This window comes from Podarcis raffonei, chromosome 4, assembly GCF_027172205.1.
Source record: "Podarcis raffonei isolate rPodRaf1 chromosome 4, rPodRaf1.pri, whole genome shotgun sequence".
In the NCBI taxonomy this organism is placed as follows: domain Eukaryota; kingdom Metazoa; phylum Chordata; class Lepidosauria; order Squamata; family Lacertidae; genus Podarcis; species Podarcis raffonei.
Window position 1 is genome coordinate 76,535,879 of NC_070605.1, and position 26,456 is coordinate 76,562,334.

General features: G+C 42.5%; 2 protein-coding genes across 3 annotated transcripts; both read left to right on the plus strand.

The window, feature by feature from the left end:
• Positions 1–548: 548 nt before the first annotated feature.
• Positions 549–15,105, plus strand: LOC128411790 (acetylserotonin O-methyltransferase-like). 2 transcript variants are annotated; one of them, XM_053384214.1, is made up of 9 exons: positions 549–635; positions 4,321–4,498; positions 5,559–5,733; positions 6,285–6,414; positions 8,093–8,161; positions 10,545–10,666; positions 11,860–12,000; positions 12,335–12,457; positions 13,797–15,105. In XM_053384214.1, exons 2-9 carry the CDS (start codon positions 4,427–4,429, stop codon positions 14,003–14,005), a joined length of 1,041 nt encoding a protein of 346 aa, XP_053240189.1. In that variant the 5' UTR covers positions 549–635; positions 4,321–4,426; the 3' UTR covers positions 14,006–15,105. The 2 variants fall into 2 exon arrangements, with proteins under 2 accessions (XP_053240189.1, XP_053240190.1); XM_053384215.1 differs by lacking the exon at positions 11,860–12,000.
• A 2,592-nt stretch (positions 15,106–17,697) lies between these two features.
• LOC128411791 (acetylserotonin O-methyltransferase-like) lies at positions 17,698–25,697 on the plus strand. Its single transcript, XM_053384216.1, has 8 exons — positions 17,698–18,831; positions 19,261–19,435; positions 20,209–20,338; positions 20,549–20,617; positions 22,449–22,567; positions 23,628–23,768; positions 24,892–25,014; positions 25,232–25,697. The coding sequence occupies exons 1-8, from the start codon at positions 18,760–18,762 to the stop codon at positions 25,438–25,440; spliced, it is 1,038 nt and encodes a 345-aa protein (XP_053240191.1). The 5' UTR covers positions 17,698–18,759; the 3' UTR covers positions 25,441–25,697.
• Positions 25,698–26,456: the final 759 nt, after the last annotated feature.

Sequence of the window (26,456 nt, forward strand, 5' to 3'; positions counted from 1 at the left end):
GACGCGAACCCGGTTCACCAGATTACGTGTCCACCGCTCTTAACCACTACACCACACTGGCTTTCATAATAGTGTTCTACTTGGAGTGAAGATGGCGAGGAACCTGTGGTCCTCCAACTGTAGTTAGTCTACAGTTCCTGTCACCCCACCAATGACCATTCTGCCTGGAGATGATGAGAGTTGGATTTCAGTACCTAGAAAGACTCAATTTGAGGTCCATTTTATACCCCCAAATCCACATTCCTGATGTCGTTCATAGATAAAGATTTTGCAAACTAAGGAGAACTTCCACGTCTTAACAAGATAATGGGAACAGTAAGATTATACACACAGATGCACCTTGAAGTATTTATTACCTGTAGATTGGGACTGATAATATAAACTACCATAAAGAACCATAGATAGCAGAGATTGCCATCGTTGCACAATTATTCTACGCTGACCAAGGGTTCTTTCAGATGTATGGCCTTTAACACCAAGAAAATAGAGGAGACAGCACAGCTAACAGAGGGTAAAGGAATTAGGGAGGGCTAACATTCCTTTGCCCACACAGGATGAGGCTATAAAAATAGGATTGAAATTGTGCAGAACCATCCGACTATCCTGCTTTGTTTTCGCTTCTTCCGCTTTTGCAGGTGAGCAACCACATGCCCTTCACCCCTTCCTCACCCCCCCCCATTTTTTACACTTCTAGGAGACTTCGGGATTTATTTATTTTTACCTCCTCTAGGAAACTTCCAATTGTTCATTTTCCTCCCACTTCAGCCTCTTTCTTTCCTTCCCTATTTTCCCATGTCCTCCTTTACCTATCCTGGTTTAGCATCACTTTTGCTCTGGCAGAAGGCAAGGGGTGGGGAGGGGGAGGGAATGGCTCCCTAGGCCCCCTACCCTCTTACAAAAGCAGCTGCCTGCCAAGAGGTGGCAGTTCCTGTGAGACACTGTACAGTGGTACCTCGGGTTACATACGCTTCGGGTTACATATGCTTCAGGTTACAGACTCTGCTAACCCAGAAATAGTGCTTCAGGTTAAGAACTTTGCTTCAGGATGAGAACAGAAATCGTGCTCCTGCGGCACGGTGGCAGCAGGAGGCCCCATTAGCTAAAGTGGTGCTTCAGGTTAAGAACAGTTTCAGGTTAAGTACGGACCTCCGGAATGAATTAAGTACTTAACCCGAGGTACCACTGTATAGCAGGATTTGGCCTGGCTGAGGCTGTGTTCCATCTGCTTGATAAGTTACACCTGCCCATTACACACCCAAGCCAGCAAACAGGAGAGGATATAAACCAAACAATTTAGGGACCTCAGAGGCAGCAGAAGGGAGGCAGGTGAGCTCGGAGGAGCAGGGAGAGGTAGAGAATTTAAAACCTAGTCCTGTGTCCTATTCCAAGAAGCTTCTGGTTCTGTGAGTTATTGAATATCACAATGAATTTGTTTTATTGTGTGTGGCAGTGTTATGTAGAAACTGAGATATGAAAGCTAGGAGCTAAATGGCACCTTAAACCTAGGTTATGGGCGCCGCAACGGAATATCTAGGCACACTTTTTTAATAACAAGAGTGCAAAGCTGAAAACGAATGAACTGCAGCTAAAATCTTATGTTCATTTTTCACGTGGTCTAATCCTCATCTGAAGATTGCAACAAAACAAAACAAAGTCATACTTCCTCTAATATTCTTAAGAGGATCCCTTAGAGGGTGGCTGGAAGTGGGGAGGCAGAAAAAGGTCCTCCTTTCAGTGGCAGTTTTAATCTGAAATCTTAGGCGCAGTACTGCTCCCAGAGCTCAGAAGCTGCTCGCATCAATGAAATTCCCTGTCGCAAAATGCACCTAGAGCAATGGGAATTTCGAACGCTGGTGGGTGAGCTTTTTTTGTTCTCTGCACCACTTCTAGAGTGAGAGACTGCCTGAAGTATTGTGTGTGAGAAGTTCCTCACTCCTGGAATGACAGTCCTTTTAGCATTGAACTGGGTGCTTCCTGGATAGGAGATGTGGGGAGTGAGTTTTGGTCCCAGAAGCTGGGGGTGGGTTCCGCTTGATACTGTTGTGCAATGGGTGCCTCCCAGTTTGATGTCTCTCCTCATCATTTGCTAGAAGAAGACCTATTGGTATTGAAGATTGGGCTGCGAGAGAGTGCTTTTGTGTCTTCAATATGTCTCTAGGAAGTGAAGAGTTGAGTAGGGATAGTGGATAGTAACTTAGTAGTGGATGAGGGACCTGACCTGGCCTTTATCATGGAGACCTGGGTGGGCAAGCTGGGAGGAGTGGACCTTACCTAGCTTTGGTTGCCTGGATTCTCAGTGCAGCATCAGCAGAGTCCTGAAGATTGAGGTGGGGGTCATGGACTTAGCCAGGATTTATGTTAGGGGGGCAAGCTTTGCGTTAGGGGGAGCAGAACCTAAGTTAAGTATTTTTATTGATTTCCTGAATTTAGGGGGAGCAGCTGCCTCCCTGCCTCCCTTTGGTTATGGCCACAGGGTAAGGTTTTCACTATGGTCTATAAACCTTTGAACCTTTGAACCTTTTCACTGAGGGCTGACATTGAGAGCCTGCACCTCATGTCAAAGCAAGAAGAGAGACTGGGGGTACTGCTGGTCTCTTGGACACCCTGTTGCCCAGCAGCTTCCTTGACCATCATGTTGGGAAACCCCAGGGTTATTGTCCCTGCTGCAGCTGCTCTCGTTGTTTTGCCTTGGAACTTCATGGTCTACATGACAACCATGGGACTGCCTCAAGTGGTCACTGGCCCAGCCTATGGTGTGGGACAGACCCTCAACTTGGTTTTTGCCCCTTTTGATTAAGTTGATGGTCTGGAAAGAGGGAAGGTTTCCGTAATCCCATTATCATGATCAGACCACATCCTGAGAAGTAGGAGTTAACAGTATCAGCTTCCCCCTCTAAGAGTTGGGACTCCATTAGGGTAGCCTAATCCTGGAAACTTAGGGAGTCCAATGGATCCCTGAATGCTCTCAGGGATTTTCCACTAGTTTAACCTGCTGAGGCCCTCACCTCACCATGAATCAACAATATGTGGAGGCCATAGATATTATTATTCCTGAGTGCCGTGTCTCTCACACGTTTGGCTCCCTGGTATGCTGAAGAGCTATATGTGATGAAACAGGAAAGATAATAGTTAGAGTACAGGAGGTGTGGCAATGACCAAACACCTGTTAGATCACATAATCATGCCTACTGTGTGGTGGCAAAATCAGCAAAGAAGGCCTACTTCATTGCTTCCACTGCGTCCTTGAGAAATCGGCCAGAGGAGCTCTTCAGGGTGGTCTGTGGTCTGCTGACATACGCATCTCTCCATGGAGCCCATGACACCTCAGTGAGTTGCTTGCTAGGACGTTTGAGGACAATACTGTATGTTTCCATAGTGAGCTAGATGCCATAATTGATGCAGTCCCTGGTGAGGTTTCCAGCACTCCATAAAGCCATGTTTTGTGGGCTCCATTTCAGTTTTTGCAGGCTGATGGTGAGGACAGGGCACTTTTGAGTATGTGCTCAACAATATGCCCTTGGGACACTTGCCTTTCATGGCCAATGAAAGGTAGCCTGTGGGGGGCATGGCTGGGTCAGTGTGGTGAATACAGCTCTACAGCCTTGAAGGAGGCGATAGCATGCCTGCCCCTGGGCAGAGGGGGTGGGGAAGCACTCCAGACCTGCTGGTATTTAACAACTGCCCCCCCAGTCGCAAATACTCCCTTTTTTTAGCAAGTTACTTGGCAGGGTCATGGCAATATAAAGGTAAAGTAAAGGTACCCCTGCCCGTACGGGCCAGTCGTGTCCGACTCTGGGGTTGCGTGCTCATCTCGCTTAAGAGGCCGGGAGCCAGCGCTGTCCGAAGTCACTTCCGGGTCACGTGGACAGCATGACGAAGCTGCTCTGGTGAGCCAGCACCAGCGCAGCACACGGAAACGCCGTTTACCTTCCCGCTATAAAGCGGTACCTATTTATCTACTTGCACTTAGGGGTGCTTTCGAACTGCTGGGTGGGCAGGAGCTGGGACCGAATGACGGGAGCTCACCCCGCCGCGGGGATTCGAACCGCCGACCACGCAATCGGCAAGTCCTAGGCACTGAGGTTTTACCCACAGCGCCACCTGCGTCCCCATGGCAATGTAGCTGCAGGCATTTCTGGAGGAAGCTGGTTATCATTTCAATTAGATCCCTTCCGTATTTATGCGAAGCAATTAATTTTCCACCTCTGCCTGCCCTTTTATCAGATTGGGACTTTTCCATAAACCACTCTGATCTTAGTCATTTTACAAAGGCTCTTGTGTCTACTTTGATTTTACCTGAATATTTATGGTCACTTTCAGCTAACACTGGATAGCAACATCGCAAGCAGAGAGGTCTTGGTGCTGTCAAAAGCAACTTTTTCTTCGGACGAAGGCTGTCGGGTATTGGGCAGCGCAGTGAAGAACAATGAGTGCTCCAGAACACGCTGACGCTGTGGAAATCTTGTTTCAGCACCAGTATGCATTTATGATCCCAAAGGTAAGCTCTGTGATGGGTATAGTCTGCAAAGTTTAAAACTTGCAGGGACTTTCAAACCTTGTTAATGGATGGTGGGCTTAGCCAAGATTTATATTGGGGGGCGGCGGCTGCAGGACACATTCCTGTCATCGTCCTCTGCTTGGCTCTGTCTAGTAGATTCAGAATGAAATGTCTCAACTGTTATGTATTCAGTGGTCTCTGTTTGCCTGAACTTGAGTCTAGACGAAGGATTCTGAGCCGCTGTATTCCGATTCGATATATGATATCCAATCACAGAACATTTCAGGATTTGGGCCACTGCCATTGGCCTTTAAACTATGAGTTACAATTTGCAGCTTGGGAGTTTAGACAGCCAGTCACGTTGAGAGTGGGAGTGGCCCAGGCCTTCAGAAGCAGTTGCTTTGCCTCTGTTGTCCAGTTCTGTTAGTTCAATAAAGGTAAAAAATCTGTCAAAATTTTCAGTCATTTGAAAACTAGGAAGCTAAATAATAATAATAAAAATAACACCAGGCAGTAGCTTTCGTGTGGTAAACGAGTACATTTGCAAAATTACAAAAAAACCAGCTTTTTAAATCTTAAGCTTTAAAAAAATCTAAACTAAAACACGTTTTCTTGGATTTGCTGAAAACCTTTTCAGCACTTCCTTCTCAAATTCCTCCTTTTTCTAATCCAGTTTTTCTGTGCTCACGCAGTAAGCATAGCCCGTGGAGATGCTCCCCTGTTAGAGGAAGTGTCAACCTCTGCCCAAACCTGTTGTACCACTCTGAAACAAAAATTGGAAGAATTCTGTTCCCCCCAGTGCTTTTTGCCAGCGTTTTCTACAGCAGGGATGAAGAACCAGTGGCCCTTCAGATGCTCTTGAATTCCAGTTCCCTTCAGCTCTGGTCAGCACGGCCAATGATCAGGAACAATGGGAGTCACAACCCACACCATCTGAAGGGCCACAATAATTTATGGTGACTTTGTTTGTTTGTTTCAAAAGCATCCTTCTAGAACTTCCTAACTATAGACCATTTTGAACTCTTTCCTTTTGTACTCCCTCACTCCTTTTTGCATCCAGATTATGTTTACTGCTTCTGATCTTGGTGTATTTGATCTGCTGATGGAGTCCAAGGAACCGCTGACTTCAGTGACTATTGCCGAACGTCTGGGTACCAGTCCCTTTGGGATGGAGAGGCTGCTGGACGCCTGTGTTGGCTTAAAGTACCTGCAAGTGGAGAGGAAGGAGAACCAAAGTGTTTATTACTTACATCTTAGCATCTCTGGGGGAGATCCCTAAGCAGTTAACCAAATTATCAAATCAAACCAAACCAAATTGTATAAACCAAAAGCCAATGAATACAATCCAAGAAAGAGATCAGGAATACAGTAAATAAATTTATACCAGCAGACCAGAAACTGAACAGGGTAGCATTCAAATAAGCCTGTCGAAACATCTGAGTTTTTAGGACACATTTGAAGCACACAGCAGACAGAACTTCCCAAATCACTTTGGAGAGTATTCAAGAGGAAAAGCTTGTTTCTTTAAAGCATTGTTACCCTACTCTTCAGCAATAATAAAAAAAAGCTTTCCCACTGAGCTGTAGTTGCTTCCCTTTTTTTGCAGCTGCAGTGTTGTATAAACTTTAAACAGGTTACAGGTGGGGTTTTTTTGGGGGGGGAGGTGTTTCATGCCGCCATGCCTGTCATTTCATGCATTTTGTTCCTGCATAATTGGAAAGGGCTTTGGGTTTTGGCGATCATTGCAAAAAAAACACATTAATCTTTTGTCCCTTTTCTTTTTAAGCTCTTTATGGAAACACAGACCTTGCCAATCTCTACCTTGCCAAATCAAGCTTGAAGTCTCAGTATCATTCCTTGAAGTTCACTTCTGAATTTATCTATATGGGTATGCAGTACTTGGCTGATTCTGTGAGGTGAGGAGAAGGATATCACTAAAGCAGGAAACTGCCACCTAAAGCTGTGCCACAGTGCCAAGGCTGGTTAGCTCCATATCCCAGATGCAACTACACTGGTACCTCGGGTTACATACAGTTCAGGTTACATACGCTTCAGGTTAGACTCCGCTAACCCAGAAATAATACCTCAGGTTAAGAACTTTGCTTCAGGATGAGAACAGAAATCGTGCTCTGGTGGCGCAGCGGCAGCAGGAGGCCCCATAGGTTAAAGTGGTGCTTCAGTTTAAGAACAGTTTCAGGTTAAGAACGGACCTCCAGAACGAATTAAGTACTTAACCTGAGGTACCACTGTATTGGCACTTCCATACTAGGGCTGACTCCAGATGAGCAGCTCCTAGTGCTTCCCTTTCTGTTGCTCATCTGTTGAAAGGTACAGGCGGAACCGCAACTGCTTTTTGACTCTGCTGGGGCAGCATGGTGCCTTTTCTCTGTCTGCATGCTACTGTCTTCTGTCTACAGCAGCTGCCCGGACATAACTGTTGTGGGTGGAGTTCATGGTCTCCCTTGTGGAGAGTGCCTTTTCAGGACCCCCGTTGATTGGCTTAAAATTAATCTCTTAATATCTGCTAAACCACTTACCAGAGATTTTAAGTGAATGAGGAATATCGTGCCCCGTCGCGAAAAATACTACGATTTTATTTTAAACGACGATTGGAAAGAGCAACACTGCAATTAGGCATGTTGCTAAAATGGAAGCGAAAGGGGTTTTCTTTTGTAGTGTAGCATTCTTCTTTTTATATATTTTTGTAGTATAAGTTATTTTATTTTGTATATATTCAAACTGTTAGTTTTAATTGTATGTTGATAAATTTAGGTCACTGCTTAATGTTTGGTTTTCTGTTATTTTTAATTAATAATTTATATTGTTTTATGTTAACTGCTTAGAAGTCTAAGAATATATACCTACATCCAGGTGAAATTGGTTCAATTCTTCTCTGGTGACTAATTTGAGATTTAAAAATAGATTTGGAATCACTGAGATATGTAAGCTACTCAGAGAACTCTGGTTATATGTGTTAGGATATTTCTGTTCCACCTTAAAAGGGAGCAGGCTTTGTGAGTCACAGAGTCTGCGTATTTCCTGTTCACAGGATGTTTATGTTGTGTCGTTGCTTTCGTTTTCTTCTTCTTGCCTGAGCAGACCGGAGCAGGCGGTCATGGTTTCTTTGTTCTGACCAATGCTGAATAAACTGTAAATATGCTCTCCTGCTGTGCATCTTTCGCTGTGTGAATTCTGCTGATAGAGTGTGCACCAGCCTAAGAATGTGGTTATGTTTTCTGAGGCTTCGTGTCGCTATTTGCTGATACTGCGTGTCTACGGGAGATTGATGGATCGTCCGGCAGCGAGCTTGGGGGCTCAGATGGACTTTGTCTCCCTGGCAGTATCCCAACAACACGGTGGTATATACATGTCATGAACAAACAAACCTGTGATTGTTAGTCAACCTTGACAACACATAATTTTTTTAATGTACTTTATTAGGCAATATTTATATATTACTTAATAAAAAAAACCCTCTAAACTGTTTATACAATAGTATAAATCTTTCATTAAAAAGACAGATAGCATGATAATGGTATGAGTGTGTGCGCACCACTCAATTTTCATTTAATTAAAAGAAATATTCTTTTTCAGAGAAGGAAAGAGTCAGACTGATAGAGTATATGGCATTTCAGGAAAAGATTGCTTTGATGCTCTTAACAGGTAAAAAAATAAAATAAAAGGTTTTCTAGATCTTGATTTTGGAAGAATGGAGAAAACCTGGGATGCTTCTTGTCAAAGTGACCATTGCCGTTGCAATTTGTGTGAAACATATTGCTTGCTTGTATTCACAGTTCCAGTGTTTTCTCTATTCATTGTTGCATTTCCCTTCTCCAAATGTTATCAGATTATTGGGAAATTTCTTACCACATGCCAAACTTGGGTTCCTGTTTTATGCATGTGTGAGGGTGATGTCTGCAACCAGGGCTTATATTATGCAGCCTAGTTGTGCAGAATATCCTGGTTTGCCTCCACTATGCTCCAATATTGAAGCAGAATTGCATCTGGTCTTCACAAATGGCTTTTTCAGAGTCTTATCATGGGTACAATGCAGTTTGCCATGATCCAGAGATCAGTCTATGCTCAGACCAGATGCATCTGCGCCTCATTTTGAGTATGTGCATCAGGATACTGCATTGGAATTAGATGTTCAAGCTCTCGTTACTGGTGGAGCACAGAGGTCCTGTGCCAATTAACAATTCCTGAAGTTGGAATGTTGTGATAGTTGGGAAAGAGAATCTGAAAGCATGTGTCAGAAAATGTCAAGGGTTGCTGATGAGGAAGATAAAAGTCTCCATTTCAGCCCTTCGTTGCGTTCAGGGGTCCTGAATGGACAGTGTTAAGGATTCATTAGAGAGAATATCCCCTCTCTCTCCTCCCTCTTTCTCTGTGTCAAATCCTTAACAGGCAATATCATTTATCGGCATTTGTATACAACTTAACTAAAATATAGATTAAAAATGCACACACAATATTTATTCGGATATAATTAAGGAGCCAAATATTCAAAGATCTGGTGCAGAATGCAATCAGTGATGCAACATGTTTAGGGAAGTAATTCAGACAGATACAGATACGTTCTCAGATTTTAATTTGTTACATTAATGCAAGAGACAAAGCACTTCATTCACTAGCTTCAGTTGTGTCTTCATAATGGGTGAAAGTTTTCATTTCATTGTGCCGTAGCTCAGAGTTCTTGCATTGTAAACCTACATATGACACGATGACTGTCTCGCTTTGTTTTGTTTTGTTTTGTTGTGTGTGTGTGTTTTTTAAAAAGTCTGTAAAAAATAAAAGAGGGACGAGACTATTGCAAAGTGTAATAAGAAGAATGTTGAAGTTTTGACATGCTCTAAATTGGGACTTCTTTGGGTTTAACCAAAGAAGCATGGAGGTGCAGGGAACAGCTGTGCAAATGCTGAGCAAACAAACCATTCTGAGGTATTGATGAATTATAGGAACCTATGATGTGGGTGGCGCTGTGGGTTAAACCACATAGCCTAGGACTTGCCGATCAGAAGGTTGGCGGTTCGAATCCCCGCGACGGGGTGAGCTCCCATTGCTCGGTCCCTGCTCCTGCCAACCTAGCAGTTCGAAAGCACGTCAAAGTGCAAGTAGATAAATAGGTACTGATCCGGCGGGAAGGTAAATGGTGTTTCCGTGTGCTGCTCTGGTTTGCCAGAAGCGGCTTAGTCATGCTGGCCACATGACCCAGAAGCTGTATGCCGGCTCCCTTGGCCAATAAAGTGAGATGAGTGCCGCAACCCCAGAGTCGTCTGCGACTGGACCTAATGGTCAGGGGTCCCTTTACCTTTGCCTATAAGAGGTATTAATGAATTATAGGAACATCATTAAGTAATTAAATTTGTATGCTGCCCTTCTTCCAAAGATCAGAGTGGTTCACAACATAAAAATACAAAATGAGATCACAAAATGCATAATAAAACAAAGCAAAAACAAGCCAATCACCCCCTTCCCATAAACACATTTAAAATGCCATGGAATGTTTAACCCGCCTGGTTTGAGAAATGTTTTTGCCCAGTGCCTAAAGCTTTAGTAATGCAGGCAGTGGGTGAGCCTCCCTAGGGAGAGCAGGGAGCCACCACAGAAAAGGCCTGTTCTCATGTTGCTGCCCTCCAGGCATCTCATGGAGAAAGGGCTCAGGTGATGATCACAGGGTCTGAGTTGCTTTGTATGGGGAGAGGTGGTCCTTGAGGTATTGCAGTCCTGAGCTGTTAAGTTTTTATAGGTAAAATCAGCACTTTAAAATTGGGTCCAGAAACTAATTGGCAGCCAGTGCAGTCAGGCCAGGATCAGTATGATATGCTCACAATCTGCCCCTTGGTGTAAGTGGGGAATAACAGGATCGGACCAAAGAAAATAAAATCTACTAACAGGGGTGAACATTTTTAGAGTTGCTAAACGTCTACATGCAGCTAACAATGGGAAAGCGAGAGCATTTTGTGGAATATCGCTCTAGTCTGGAAGCAATTTCTGTATGAAACGTTCGTGTCTTTTATATGCCAATGCAATTTTGAATTACTAGATCGGAGAGTGGGCTGCAAAAAATCTTCATGGGTGCGATGCATGAAAAGTGGCATCTGTTTGGCCGAGAAATTATGACTGCATTTGATCTTTCGCATTTCCCACTTGTTTGTGATGTGGGAGGTAAGTGCTATAAATTCCACAATATCGTCCTTTACTACTAGCTCAAAATCATAAGGTAGGAAGAACAGAAATGAGAAAGTGCTACAGGTGTGTTTCTGATTTGTGAAGAGAGGGCAAAAATGGGTGGAGTTGATAACACTCAAAGTGAAAGGATCCATGACTATGAGTGATGGAGAAAGCCAAGCAGGAAGAACGTTGCAAAACAAGAGAATGAATTAGACAAATTTTTGTTGTTGTTTAGTCATTTAGTCGTGTCCGACTCTTCGTGATTCCCTGGACCAGAGCACGCCAGGCACTTCTGTCTTCCACTGCCTCCCGCAGTTTGGTCAAACTCATGCTGGTAGCTTCCAGAACACTATCCAACCATCTTGTCCTCTGTCGCCCCCTTCTCCTTGTGCCCTCCATCTTTCCCAACATCAGGGTCTTTTCCAGGAAGTCTTCTCTTCTCATGAGGTGGCCAAAATATTGGAGCCTCAGCTTCACGATCTGTCCTTCCAGTGAACACTCAGGGCTGATCTCCTTCAGAATGGATAGGTTTGATCTTCTTGCAGTCCGTGGGAGTCTCCTCCAGCACCATAGTTCAAAAGCGTCAATTCTTTGGCGATCAGCCTTCTTTATGGTCCAGCTCTCACTTCCATACAGCACTACTGGGAAAACCATAGCTTTAATTGTACAAACCAATAGAAACTCATTAACATCTTTCAAACTACAGTACTTTGATACTACTTCTGTTTAGTCCTGCAGTATCAAGAGCAATGGGAGAAACAGGGTTTGTCCACACTGGAGATTACTATGCATTTGCAGCTGTTTGCATCCTCATTTAATTTGTGTAGCCCACATGATGAAATGGTCTAACAACAGATGAAATGCTCTAACAGCTGGAATCTACATGCTTTTCTCCTGGAAATTTGGTACTTAATTGGCATAAAAGAACTGACAAATTAGAAAGTGGGAGAAGCACACAAGCAAATGCCTTCTCCATGGGTTCTTCCTTATTTCAGACATCATGATATATCATGATATATATTGTGATGTTTAGCTGGTGATAATCATGCTGTTGAAAACCAGACATCATTCAACCCTAGTTGCCAGTCACCTATCTGATGTGCTACTCTTAAATTTTTGCACAGGGGTGTTTGGATAAAGCTTTGAGGTGCACAACATTTTCATTTTTTCTTTGTTCTCCCTTCAAGGATGTACTGGGGCATGTGCCAAGGAATATATTTCATTATATCCAAATTCTACAGTGACAATTTTAGACCTACCTGAAATAGTGGAACAAGCAAAAAACCATTATGTGTCCTCACAAGATCACCAGATTACTTTCCATAAAGGTAAACTCTGTTTTCCCAAGAGCCTACATTGGTTCGATCATTCTTCTTTTAACAAGCAAGATAGCAAAACTCTAGGGTAGGAATAGGGATCTGTGCTCCTCCAAAGCCTCTTGAACTACGGCTCCCAGCATCCCTGACAATTGGCCATTCTGACTGGGACTGATGGGAGTTGGAGTCCAACATCATCTGAAGTCCACAGATTCCTCATCCATGCACTAGAAGAAACAGCAGGCAGCAGCTGGGCTTTAATAACTGTTGATTTCTGAAAGATACAGTGAAGTATTACTGCATTCCTTTAAGAAAATATGCTTATTTTCTACCTATTCTATTACAGGGGACTTTTTTAAAGACCCAATTCCAGAAGCTGACCTCTATATTTTGACTAGGGTCCTGCACGACTGGTCTGATGAGAAGTGTGTGCAGCTACTAACCAGACTGCACAAGGCCTGCAAACCTGGTATGTGTATTTATACAGTGAACAGATCAATGAACAGTGCAAAGATGGGGCAGGAGTAACCAAGGGCAGAAGCCCAAGAGAGCCTCTCACATACCTTTCGTTGCCCAACTACAACACAACAGCCCCTCAGTGCTGCCAATGGGTTGCTGCCACTGCCCTTCCACTTACTCCTGCCTCTCCAGGTGGGAGGGGACCTGGGATGCACTTAAGTAACTGCATTTCAAACGCTTCTTATGTTACTTACAGTGTAAAGATGGTCAACACTCCCTCTTGACTCTGCAGATTCTGCTGGTCACTTACAACTCCAGTCCTAAGTGCCAAGCATCTAGGCATGTGTAGGGCTGCCATATATCCGGGTTTTCCCAGACAAGTCTGGGAATCGAGTAGCAAAATGGCGCCCGATTTTCACTGAATCGGCAAAGTGTCTGTGAAAACCCGGACATATGGCAAGTGGGGCTATTGGCAATAAGACACGCTTCAGCAGAGAAATTAAGAAACTTTATTAAGAGTAAAAGGTGGGGGGGAAAGCAGGCAGAATGTCAAAACAGAATACAAAATAAACCCGAGCTCTGTGACTCTAAAATTGAACTAATCCTAGCCTGCTTGCTACAATAATGGGAGGCTCAGGCCTTTCTTCAGAGAAGGCAGAGTGACAGAAGAGCTAAAGGTACCATGGAAATTGGGCCCTTGTTACTCAAAGCCTTGCTGCACTGTCCCACATTTGCCCATGTCACTCGGGTTCAACTGCATCGCTTCTGATCATCCCAGAATACTTGGATAAATTCAGATGAACTCTTTCCTTATGCAGTTTTGAACTAAGTAATCTGCTATTTTGGAAAGTGGTATGTCTTTCTGTCCATCTGTATTCTATGGGTTCAGCTGCCTTTCGAGATCAAACTTGGCACAAGGGTTACCGAACTGAGGGTGGCGGACTTAGTTGATGTTTGGGTGTCTGGTGCCATTTTGAATCAAGATGGTGAATTGAAAAAACACCCATTTGTTGGCATAGGTCCACCCACCTCTCAAGATATCATCACGCAACTTGGCATGAGGGTTCCAGAGGTGGGGCGGCGGTCTTTGTTGATGTTTGGACAATGGGAGCCATTTTGAATCAAGATGGCAGGCTAAAACATGACTTTTGGCTCCCTGGGTCAGGTTGAAGCACTGAGTTGGTATGTGTGTGCATGTGTCTGTGTGCAACCCTGAAATTCACAAACTACACTATCCATTTGAAAATCATTATATTTTTTGGTTTCTTTGAATTCCTGGACAGTGTCGGGCATTTTCTGCTAATGATATATATCTTTGTCCTAACTTGGTGAAACATATTTTGAAACAGGTGGTGGAGTGTTAACAGTGGAAATGGTCCTCAATGAAGATAGAAAGGGGCCGGTAAGGTGCCAACTATACTCTGTGATTATGCTGGTTCTTACCGAAGGCCAAGAACGAACCGCATCAGAGTACAATGCGCTGCTTAGCGCAGCTGGATTCAAAGAGATTCAACAAAAGAAAACAAGCTTCTATGATGCCATTTTAGCAAGAAAATAATATTGACCGTACTTCATTCTTCTTCAATTCAATACGCTTCAGGTTGCAGACTCCGCTAACCCAGAAATAGTACCTCAGGTTAAGAACTTTGCTTCAGGATGAGAACAGAAATCGGGCTCTAGCTGCGTGGCAGCAGCAGGAGGCTCCATTAGCTAAAGTGGTGCTTCAGGTTAAGAACAGTTTCAGGTTAAGAACAGACCTCCAGAACGAATTAAGTACTTAACCCGAGGTACCACTGTATTTATTTCACAAATTGTAATATCCCTTGCAGTAAGATACTCCCTTGAATAGTTTTGTTCAATTCAGGATAGTTTGGAAGAAGGACTTTTTTTCAGCTGGAACTCCAGCACCTCTCAGATGGGCCAGTTGCCATTATAAGAGAACAAGGGAGGTGTTCAGTGTGAGTTCCAGCACCTCTTTTTCTAGAAAAATAGCACTGCTTAGAACCATTCCAGTATTGCCTCTCCCAGTCAGTTTATGCCTTTTTAGATAGAGACCAGTCTTTGCTTATGTTAATCTGAATAAAAAATTGCTATGTATATTGAGTGATATGTAATCTCTGTGGAGGATCAAATAGCTGTGGAAGGCCTGAAGTTTACTGAACTTGTTTTCACATGAAAGGATTTTGACTATAAACAGGCAGCTCCCAGTTCTGGGATTTGAGCTGTGTAATACCTCTGGATGGGTTATGCACCCTTCTTTGAAGGACCAGGTATGAAGATCCATCATTCTCACTAGAGGCTCAGGTGACCTCTGGGGTGCTCTTTACCAACTTTGGTTGGTGTACCAGCTATAGCAGTCCTAGGAGGGAGATATCATTTCCTCCAACATTCCTCAGATGAAAATGGGAACGGTCCATTCTCCATCATTATCGTTGCTTGAGCATTTCCTCCTAGTCGAGTACAAAAGTTATTAGAGGAAACACACAAAACTGTAGTATTTAAACACAGAAATCTTTGAATTTTTATATTGCATTTAGGGAAGCCTAAGGGGAAAAAGAAAACCCCAAATCAATAAATACCACTAACTGTGTGTACACATACACAACATTAACAATAAATAGAACATAATAAAAATAAACATTATTATAAATAAAAACAGCATGGGTGAAATGTCTTTATTACCAAACAATTGCTCTTCATTGCTATTGCTTCCAGTTTGAACTGGAGTTTTTAACCAACAAAACTTCCTACCCTTAGAGAAAATTCATGCTGCTCCTGAAGGCCATAATGTGAGCCCAGCCAATCCCCATTTCAGCTTAAGCTGGTTGAGAAGTTTTTTCTTGCTATGTCTGCCAACGTAGACCAGGCCTGGGAAACTGTGGCCTTCCACATGCCACCAGACTACAACCCCCAGTGCCTCTGACCCCAAGCCATGCAGATTGGGGCTTCCCATTGAGTGCCTCGCTGCCCAGCTGCTGTCTGCACCTCTCAGCTCTTCCTCTCAGCTAAGGCAGAGCCCTGGGAACACAACCCACCGCTGTCTCCCATTAGGCTGTGTTGGGAATTTAGGACTCTGCATGACAAAGTAAGGAGCTGAGATGGCTTAAGGGTCCTGGCATTTTCAGGGAAGTTGGAGACTATGAGATAGGGTTGCTATGTTGCTGCATACATTGGTACCCTCCTAATTACACTACTGCAATGCTTTGTATGTGGGACTACCGTTGTGTCTGATTTGGAAGCTAGAGGGAAATTGTTCATTATTACATTTTGATCCCACCACCTTTTCTTTGAGGAGTTTAAGTTGACGTTCTCCCTACTTCCATTGTATTCTTGCAATGATAGGTAGGTTAGGATGAGAGTTGTTAAAGGTGAGCTTCATGGCTGAGAGGAGATTTCAACCATGCTGTGGCAGATCCCACCACTAACTACCAATTAATATATGGCAGACTGGCCCTCTAACTACCCCCAGTTAAATATTGCAGGCCCACTGCATGGTACGCCAATTACACGAATGTCTACAATTTACCACAAGCTATCTTGTGAAGGTCTTCTGTGAGGGAAAATTTGGTGATTTAGAGTCTTAGGCAGGAGTTGATCAAACAATAAAAGTTTTGTTTACAAAAAGAAGTTTGTGAAACAAAGTTGGGTAGGAGATGCATTCTTTCAGGTAGAAGTTAACCTGTTACTTAAAGCTAAATAAAAAGATTTCACAGGCCTAAACACCGTAGTATATGCACAGCTTTTCTTAAACTTCGGTTGCTAAAAATCAGGTAGATGTTCCGGATTCTAGAATGGGTGGTAAAATGTTTAACTCAGTCTCTGTTACTTCATTCTCATTCCTTTACTTAGTTATGACAGGGCTTACAGTTAAATACTTTGGACACAGCACAGCTGCCTTCACAGCCTAATACTTTGGTTCATGAGCGAGGGACACATTTTGCCAGTTAGCCACTCCTGAGGCATTGCAATTAGTATAACACACCCAAGGGATCACCTCACCCCTTGTTACTGGTTTGGGAGTTATCTTTGCCTAGAATAACTCTCCCCCCCCCAGCTAGAATGAGGCCCAGGTATCCTTAATTGCCACAGGTTCTACCTCTCCTGGCTCAGATTGAGCCCTCCAGATGACTGTCTGTATACCTTCCTCAGACACTCAACCTAGTCTTCCTATCTAAGCTGTGAGGCTCTTTCCTCTTGCTATAGATCGTCTCTTCAGTGTAGATGTTCTACTCAAACCAGAAGCAGCTCTCCTCAGTCAAATCCTACCCTGATCCCTCCCTGTCCCTATCTCTCAAGCTAAACCCTATCTCCCATCTCAAGCCCTTTCCAACCCTCTCCTTCAGAAATAGCTCCTTTTATTCTCCCTCCCAAAGTGCTGTTCAACCCCCACTATCTAGCTGTCTTGAGAGAAGCTCCAGCACTCTGGTGGAATTTTTGAGGGACTTCATCACCAGACCCTAGTCTGCCTCTGCTTTCCATCATACATGCCCAGACTCTAGCGCATAGCTTTCCGAACTTTTCATGAGGGTTACACGCTTTTTAGACATGCATCATTTCGCAACACAATAATTAAGCTTTACTAGCAAACCAGAGGTTAAACTAACCCCTTTCCAGCCCCAGGGGGGGCACCGGGAGTGCAATATGCCTACACATTGCAGCCAACACACTAATGTGTTGCGACACACAGTTTGGAAAGCTCTGCAATAGCCACTTAGTGGGGCACCCAGCTCTGCAGTGGTTGCTACAGAGCCAAGTTCAAGAGGTTCCTTTTTTGTGTGTATGGACATTTAAAACCCTAAACAACTTGGGTTCAGGATACCTCCTACAGTAAAGGCCAGTCCAATCTTTAAGATCTTCCAAGACTGCATGCTCCCAGTAGATAGTCACTTAGTGAAAACATGGAAGCAGAACTTTTCAGTGATGGTGCCCACCCAGGCAATGTCCTGCAGAAGTAATGTATGGTGTGGAGAAAGTAATGACATTTAAATGCCTTTTTGAAATATTGGTTCATTCAACCTTTGGAGGGATTCTTACTCTTAAATTTCTGATTTTGTCCATTTCGTACACTGATCAGTTTTATTTGTAATACACACTTGTATTCTGTTTTTATCTAGTTTTAGAAAATCTGTATTGAACGCTATGGTGTTTTTATGTAAACCACTTAGAGATTTTTATATGATGTTTTAAAAAAACAAAACAGTTGCCTCTAACGCATTTGTTTGCAAGAGAGCACCAAAGTAATTTGAAAAGTTGGATTATACATCAGATACACGTCATGAAGTATTTATTACCTGTAGTATGAAGTATTTATTACTTTGCAAGGGTGAGATAAATTACCATGAACCAGGCACATAATGAGCACTGGTGATGACAGAGATTGTTGTTATTGCACAACACAAATACTATACTTTGATAAAGCATCTTGACAGTCCTTCCAGGTGGGCGCCTCCTAACATGAAGGAAATGGAAGAGACTATAAAGCCAGCTGACAGAAGGGGGGGCGCTAGCATTCCTCTTCCCACTGACAAACCTGTAAAAAGGGGAGTGAAACTGCACAACAAACCTGTTTTTGCTGCTTCTCCACAGGTAAGTGGTCCCTTACTCTGTACCCCTGCCTCAAACCTTTCAGTTTCTGGATTCTCTGATTCTTAATAACTCTATCATGTCGTTTCCCTTCTCCGGGGAACTCCTGATTGTACATTTTCTTTCTCTAGGAATCACCTTTTTTCTTTCACATGATTTATCTATATCAGTATGACAAATTATTCATTTTTAGAAGTAAATTCTTTGGTGAGTCTCTTGGGATTTTTGCCATTCGTATTTGTTGACTTGGGCACAGAAACGGCTCCTACTATTTGACTTTCATGTCTTGCTTCTTTGTTAAGCTGCTACCATTTCCTAATGTGTTTCTATATTTTAAGAATTTCCAAATGACCTCATTTCAGCAAGAGTGTTTTCCCCAAACCAGCTGCTCTCTCTTCTGATGAACGTTCTCCAATAACTTGTTAATTGTGCATTTCCAGACACTAGTTGATTTTATCTCACTTGTCAGGTTCTGATATCACTTTTACTCACATAGGCAAAATCAATAATTTCCAGGTACTTCCTTCCTTCTGCACTTGTGAGAAAGAAATCCTTTTCCACCTATCCCTTTACTTAGCAGATGAGGACTTTCCCATAAACATATCTGGCCTCACAGTCATTTATCATTAGATGTTTATCATTTCATTTTCATTTTCAGTGAATTCTGAATAAAAGGACCACAACTTCTCATCAGAGGAAAACTGTGAGGTCTCAGAACAGTAAAGAACAATGAGTACTACAGAAGAAGCTGAAGCTTTGAAAATGTTATTTTGGAATCAGAATGCATTTCTAATATCAAAGGTAAAAGTATTGTCTGCAAAATTTAATACTTGCAAGGACTTTGAAACTTTCAACTTGTAAATGGATGTGTAGAATCAAACATGCCTTTAAATGGCAAGGCAAATCTTACTGTTACAGGGGTCAACCTAGCACAAACAAAGGCAGAAACTTCAAATATTGTTAATGTCACTTGAATGTTCTAACAAGAAAATGAGAAGAACTGTGAATCTGTGTATGGGATTCACAGCACAGATGGGATACAGCAATAATTCAAAATTAACTTGCTTAAAATACCTGTGTCCTACTTTTATTTCTACACTTCAAATGGACTTGAACTGTATTATAATCTTTTTGTGTTTCAAAAGCATCTTGTTCCTTTTAGAACATATGTAACTATAGACCATTTTTTAACTATTTCCTTGTGTACTCCCTCACCCTTTTTGCATCCAGATTATGTTTACTGCCTCTGATCTTGGTGTATTTGATCTGCTGATGGACTCCAAAGAACCGCTGACTTCAGTATCTATTGCTGAACGTCTGGGTACCAGTCCCTTTGGGATGGAGAGGCTGCTGGACGCCTGTGTTGGCTACAAGTTCCTGCAAGTGGAAAGGAAGGAGAACCAAAGTGTTTATTCTTTATTTGGAAATTTAACCAACACTATAAAGTAGAAATACCATTAAAAAATCAATTTCAGTAAATAACTTTAAACCATCAAGCCAGCAACTGAACAGAATAGCATCCAAATAAGCCTAGGGAAACATCTGAGGTTTTAAGGAGACATTTGAAGAACATGGAACTTCCCATATCTCTCTTTGGGGAGCATTCCAGAGGTCCGGTGCTATAAACAGAAAGGGCTTTCTTTCCAATGGGTATGCAGGTGACACTCTCCTTTCATGATTGTAAAGGGTGATTTGTCCCATAGCAGGAGAGATGATCTGTTAGATGTGCTTGTACCTAGTTGTTTACAAATGTCAGTGAGAAAGCTCAGTAGCAAATAGGCAGCTAGTGCAGGTCACTAAACACCAATGCAGCTCAGGACATTCAGAGTTTGTCTTTCTGACTTAGATGTTACAGTGGAACAAAGTTGCCTGCTGTTCATAGATTTCTAATACTTCGCTCCAGATCTCGGAATGGCCACTCCAGTAGCAGCTTTGTACCCTGAAGTTCCACTGCCAGCAGGTGGAGGCCTAGTCTTTCTATACTTTTCTCTGGAAGAGAAGCTGGAGAATTGCAGTCTTGGTTTTTTACAATGAGGACAGCATGCCGTGGAATCATAGAAATGTGTATTCGGCCTCATTATCCTTGTTTCAAGCATTTTGTCCCTGCAGAATTGGGGAGGGAAAGGGGCTTTGCACAGAGGTGTGAAAACGTTAATCTATTGTCCCCTTTGTTTTAAGCGCTTTATGGAAATACTGACCTTGCCAATCGCTACCTTGGCAAAAGAAGCCCAAAGACTCATTATTATTCCATGAAGTTCAGTTCTGAATTTGTCTATACGAGAGCACAGCACCTGGCTGATTCTGTGAGGTGAGGAGATGGATAAAAAGGGTAATAAAACGGTAAAACTCACAGACGTTACAAATAAACAAACCTGTGTTGGTTAGACTCAGCTTTGACAACACATGTAATTGTATGAGTAGCACACTTGGTTTAGTTGTTTTGTTGCAGAGTCTGAGTTTTAATTCTGTAGTTACAATGCTCATTTTTTGTTAAACTAAAACAAATATTTTATTTCAGGGAAGGAGAGGCTCAGTCATATAGATTAAGTGACAGTTCTACAAAAAAATTCTATGAGGCTATGTGCAGGTACAGAAAAATTATATTTTTCTACATCTTGTTTCTTTTTAAAGAATGGGCAAAGCTTTCCTTTTGCAATTTGTGTGAAACCTATTGCTAACTTGTATTCACCTTTCCAGCATTTTTCTATCCAGTGTTGCTTTCTTCCCTCTCTGATAGTTATCTTTAATGATATTTGGAGATCCCTTACTACATGCCAGACTTGGGTTCCTGGTCCCGTCCCCCCCCCCCCATTTAAGCATGATGTCTAAAAATAGATTCCTTGCAGGTCTTACATTACACAAACTACATAGGAGGCTACTCCTGGGGGCTGTGGGAGTTTCAGCCCCCACAATAAAATACTTGAGTGGGCAGGTCTGCCCCCAAAGTTGATGGACATTCCCATTAAAACTATGTGTATGAACTGTATCATGTGATCAGTTATCATGTGATCACACTATATTTTATTCAAGTTGGCACCCTAACAGACTAGTTGTGAAGACCCTGCCTTGTTTACCTCTTGAACTTTCCACTGTTGACACAGAACTGCTTCCAGTCATAGCAAATAGCCTTTCCTGAGTCTTATCACTGCTTCAGTGCAGTTTTCCACAATCCAGAGGTCAATGTGTGCTCAGACATGTCAACAGACATCCCCAATTGCTCATTATGGGGGAATCCTGTACAGGCAGTAGAGGCCCTGCACTATTTAACAATTCCTGGAGTTGGAATATTGTGATAGTTGGGGAAATAGCTGAGAAAGAAGGTTTGAAACATGTGGATAGGGGCTACTGATCAAATTCAACTGCCAAGAGGCAGCTTTTGCCATGGCGAAAATTATCCTTGGGCAGAAACTGGTCAGTAAAAAAACTGAGTTAAGGAAAAATGCGTAAAGAGAATTCAAAGTTATTTATTGCAATTGAAAACATAGCATAAATAGTAGTGCAATATGGGATTGATATATAATTAATATAATATAGCATAGCATAATAAAATAAAATAAAATAAAATAAAATGATTAATATCATATCATATCATATCACTTGAATAATGAGGAGAAGTCAGTCCACTTCAACCCTTCTTTTTGTATGAGGTCCTGAATGCTTAATTATTCCTCAGGATGACTAGTAATATAGGCTTCTGCCCATCAATTACTACACCCAGACCCCTCCATGTGAAGCATTATTAAATTACATGCCTCCACTGAGCATGCGGAGGAGCAGGTTCGAAGAGGGGTGCTTTCTCCTCCTCCCCCTCCTCCTCGTCTAAGTGGTCATATATTAGGAACCACAGCCTGTAGAATTGTTCCATTTTTAATAACAAATTAGGCCACCGATGGAAACAAAGATATGCAATGTTTATCCAGATGGAATTCAGATGCAAGAGTTTGGGCATACTAAACAGTCCTTAGTCGAGTTCTTAACAATGTCATGCCACACACAGCAGAGTTGGAGGAAGCCTTAGTTGTCCAATTCACTGGGGAAGATGTGATCACAAGGGAAATGCAGTCAGAAAAATGGAGAAGGGAATTTGTCAAAGGTAATTTTAAAAACTGAGGGTTTGACATACTGGTGAGAGGGACAGTTACAGTAAATGATGTATTATTATTAATAATAATAATAATAATAATAATAATAATAATAATAATAAATATTTAAATTTGTGTATGGATTATGGATAGATCCCATCATGATCTGTCCACTGGTATCAATGGGAAAAAGGAGGATGAGGCCTAAGAAAGAAAAGGAAATCCACACACAACTAAAAAGCAACAGCATTATGTGGAATATGGCTCCTGTTTAGAACCATCCTCTGTTCAAAGGTATCCCTTCTGTTAACTGACAATGCTATTTTGAATTACTAGATCAGAGAGCAGCTTGCGAGAATTCATGGAGTTTATGCATGAGATCTGGAGTCTGTGTGGTCGAGTTGTGTTGAATGCATTTGATCTCTCTCATTTCCCACTCGTTTGTGATGTGGGAGGTAAGTACCATAAATTCTCGCATGTCTTCCTATGCTGGTACTCTGAAATGATAAGGCTGCTGTTATAGAACATCCCATTTTGTCCTGAGCTGTAGCCACTGTATATTTTGGTGGCGTAGGGTAGGGAGAAGGGCAGTAGATGACTTGAGTTCGTGAATTGTGAATTTTATTATTTCAGTCACTGACCGGTTCCAGCTCACATACAACATCAAGGAAGTCATAAACATGATAGGGATACATTTGAATTTGCAATCAGGTATAACAGAGAGAATACAAATATAGCAACAATTAAAAAATATATAAATTAAAACTTAGTCACTAAAATATAACCTAAAATTATCATTGAAGGCCTTAATCATTATGATAGCACAGCTTGTTCCCTAAGTTTTATAGCAATCACACAGACCCTTAACGTGATCTCAGGATCCTTGTCCTCTACCAGGGATTTTAGACATTGAAGTTTGGATTCATTTGGAGATTTTTGCATAGCAGGGGTAATAAATACCGAGCTTGAGTTCAAATTACCAAAATCTCAATTAGGTCCACTGAAAAGACGTGTGTTGGCCTTAGTTCTGGCCACTCCTGCCTGGCACACTCTCATATTCCTCTGGTCTGTATTCTCATTGCTCCTGTTAAACAGGATAGAATTGCAGCACAAGGTTTTGCTTGGTATTGTGCAAGTACAATATTGTTCTTTCACCCCCTGATAACCCATGACCCAAGCTCTGAACTATCAGATCTCAGAACTGCAGAAGCGCAGTGGTGTAGCATGGGTTGTCAGCACCCGGGGCAAGGCAAGTAATTTGCGCCCCCTAACCCGTGGGGGCAGAGAGCTGCGAGTGCGAGCGCGCCCCCCCCAGATGTTGCGCCCGGTGCGGCCGGCCCCCCCTGCACCCCCCACGCTACGCCACTGCAGAAGCGGCACATACTTACCACTGAATGAAATGACTGAACAGCCACCTATCTGGTGTGCTATCTTAGAGATATGCGCAGAATATTTTGGAAAAAGCTTTGATATGCACAACATGTTCATTTCCCCCCCTTTGGTTCTCCCCTTAAGGATGTAGTGGAGCCCTAGCAAAGGAATATATTTCATTGTATCCAAATTCTACAGTGACCATTTTAGACCTACCGGAAGTAGTGGAAACAGGAAAGAAGCATTTTGTCTCCTCAGAGGAACACAGAATTACTTTTCACAAAGGTAAAATGATGTTTTATCCTACATATATTAGATCATTTTCTTCCACTAACAAACAAGACAGCCATGCACTATGCAGTGGTTGAGAATCAGTGACCCTTCAATTATGGCTGGACTACAATTTCCATCATCCCCGACCATGCTGTCTGGGGTTGATGGGAGCACATACGTAGTTGAACTATAAAATTCTCTCCCACAGGAGGCAGTGAAGGCCACCAAATTGGGTGGTGTTTTTTTTTAAAAAAATATTTTTTATTAAGTTTTCCATTTAACAATCCAATCATATCACATTAATTAATCCGAATTATACCAATACATATCATAAAATCATAAAATCCAAATATTTTGCCGAATTTTTTAAATTTTTTGTTGGGGTACCCATGCTTTGAGCTCAGTAAGGGTCCAATCATCTCATATTTCTGCTGCTTTGATGTTCACAAGTCCCATCTTCCAATCTTCTTGTTGCTATCGTTTTTCTTCTTAATAACCTCTGAGTTGTTTCCACAAGCGAGTTGAAGCAAACATTATTATCTTCCTGTGTGGATTTTCACGCTGATCCAAAAGTCCTATTCGGGCGGCAGGTGCCATTTTGACAGTTCTAATGAAATAAATCTAAGCGTCTGCTCATTAATTTTCCCAGACCAGTTGCTCCATAAATCAGCCTTTCCAGGGGAGTTCTTGCCAGATCAGACATAGAATTCAAACGTGATAACAGAACAGAACAGGAGGCAGTGAAGGCCACCAAATTGGATGGTTTCTAAAGGGAATTAGGCAAATTCCTGGAGATAAGTCCATCAACGGTTACTAGCTGTCATGGTGTATGCTCTGCCTCCATGATCAGGGACAGTATCCTGAATAGTAGCTACTTTAAACAGCAGGAGGAGGAAAGGAGAGTGTGCGTGTAATCTGGCCCTGGTTGGGGGTTTTGCCATGGCTGCTGGGCTAGATGGGCCATAGGCCTGATCCAGCAAAGCTCTTCTTATGCTAAGTTTTCCTTCTTCACAGTAGAAGCACCAGGAGACAGCAGTGCTCATCGTATAGCTACAAATTGGAGAAGGATAAAATCATGTATTCTCTCTGTAAGAATAATAATTATTTCACCAGATTGCTACTTGTTTTATTTCAGGTGATGCTTTTAAAGATCCAATTCCAGAAGCTGACCTGTATATTTTGGCTAGGATCCTGCACTGCTTTACAGATGAGAATTGTGTGCAACTGCTAACCAGACTGAACAAAGCCTGCAAGCCTGGTAGGTGCATGGTGTCAAAGGTGTTTCCTGTGGGAACTGATTCTCATTCCAAGCCGCATGGATTTCCCCATGGCCCCTTCCCCTTATGTCTCTGTCCCACTCTGGCACAGCTGCGTTCCTTTATTTCTTGAGCTTCTGATCCCAGGACACCTGGGGAAAGTAAAATGCTGCTTTGTAATATGTAATGATACATCTTCCATGTCCTATTCTAAAATAGGTGGTGGAGTTCTAGTAGTGGAAATAGTTCTCAACGAAGACAGAACGGGGCCAGTGGAAGCTCAAATATTCAGTTTGGTTATGCTGCTTTGTACTCAAGGAAAAGAACGGACCCCGTCAGAGTACAATGCGCTCCTCAGTGCTGCTGGCTTTAAGCAGATTCAGCAAAAGAAAACAGGCCACTTTGACGCCATTTTAGGAAGAAAATAACATTGACCAAGAACATTCTGTGAGCGTCGTGACTGAACGGATATATTTCAGCCTGATTCTTTGCAGCCATAATTGAACATGCTTAATCGCTTTTTTTTTTTTTTGCAAATCCTCACCATGTGGAAATATCTCCTTCACCCCCCTGTTTATCATTATGCTTGAATACTAAGAGAAGCTAGAATAATAATACTGTACTAATTGTTACATGTTAACGACCATTGTAATAATAGTAGTTATTACCGTCATTTGTCTGCTTGCCTTTTTTTTTCTTTTTGAGCACATGAGCCAAACCAGGAAAAAGAAAGAGGTTGTATCCCATATTGCCTCAGGATTTTTGTGGTAAACAGAACCTGTTGGAAACAATTTCAAAATAAATATAGATAATATGCAAGCTATGATCAGCTAGCCTGTGTAGCTTGATAGATGCCAACCCTATTAAGAGGAGCCTTTCTCAAACTTTCCACACAGGTCACCCCTGACTAACTCTTTATCTTGAGTCCTCAGATGTTGTTGAACTATAACGCCCATCATCGCTGACCACTGGTCATGCTAGCTAGGGATGAGGGGAGTTGTAGTCCAACCACATCTGGGAATTCAAGCTGTCCTGAGAGAGTAGCTCCATTTAGTTCCCCCTCTTGCTGAACTCTCCATTCCATCATTATAAGAACTTCAGAATTTTAAAAACTGGGGCCAGGGTTGGTTTGTTTTCCTCTTCCCTCCCTGCAAATTTTCCTTCCTTTTGCTTCATGAATTTTTGACTGTAAACCTGCAGGCCCTCTTATGCAACCAGCTCTGGGAACCTCTTTGGCCAAAGAGGAGGGTGAAACAGCTTTAAACATATAAATGTCAGGGAAAGGCAGGAACCCCTGACCTTCGTGGCCCAGGACCCAGTGTATGCAAAGAATTTTGGGGCAGGCCTGGCATGGGTACCCCCCACAATCACCAGGGTGACTGGTCCCGTGTTTTACAAGGTGCTAACGGGGGGGGGGAGGCAACGCTGGTGCCGCCACTGCAAC

Coding starts and splice junctions, on each gene's coding strand:
- LOC128411790 (XM_053384214.1), top strand. CDS start 4,427: ATGAGTGCTCCAGAACACGCTGACGCTGTGGAAATCTTGTTTCAGCAC. Junction 4,499..5,558: donor ATGCATTTATGATCCCAAAG/GTAAGCTCTGTG, acceptor TTTTGCATCCAG/ATTATGTTTACTGCTTCTGA. Junction 6,415..8,092: donor TACTTGGCTGATTCTGTGAG/GTGAGGAGAAGG, acceptor ATTCTTTTTCAG/AGAAGGAAAGAGTCAGACTG.
- LOC128411791 (XM_053384216.1), top strand. CDS start 18,760: ATGAGTACTACAGAAGAAGCTGAAGCTTTGAAAATGTTATTTTGGAAT. Junction 18,832..19,260: donor ATGCATTTCTAATATCAAAG/GTAAAAGTATTG, acceptor TTTTGCATCCAG/ATTATGTTTACTGCCTCTGA. Junction 25,015..25,231: donor GAACAAAGCCTGCAAGCCTG/GTAGGTGCATGG, acceptor ATTCTAAAATAG/GTGGTGGAGTTCTAGTAGTG.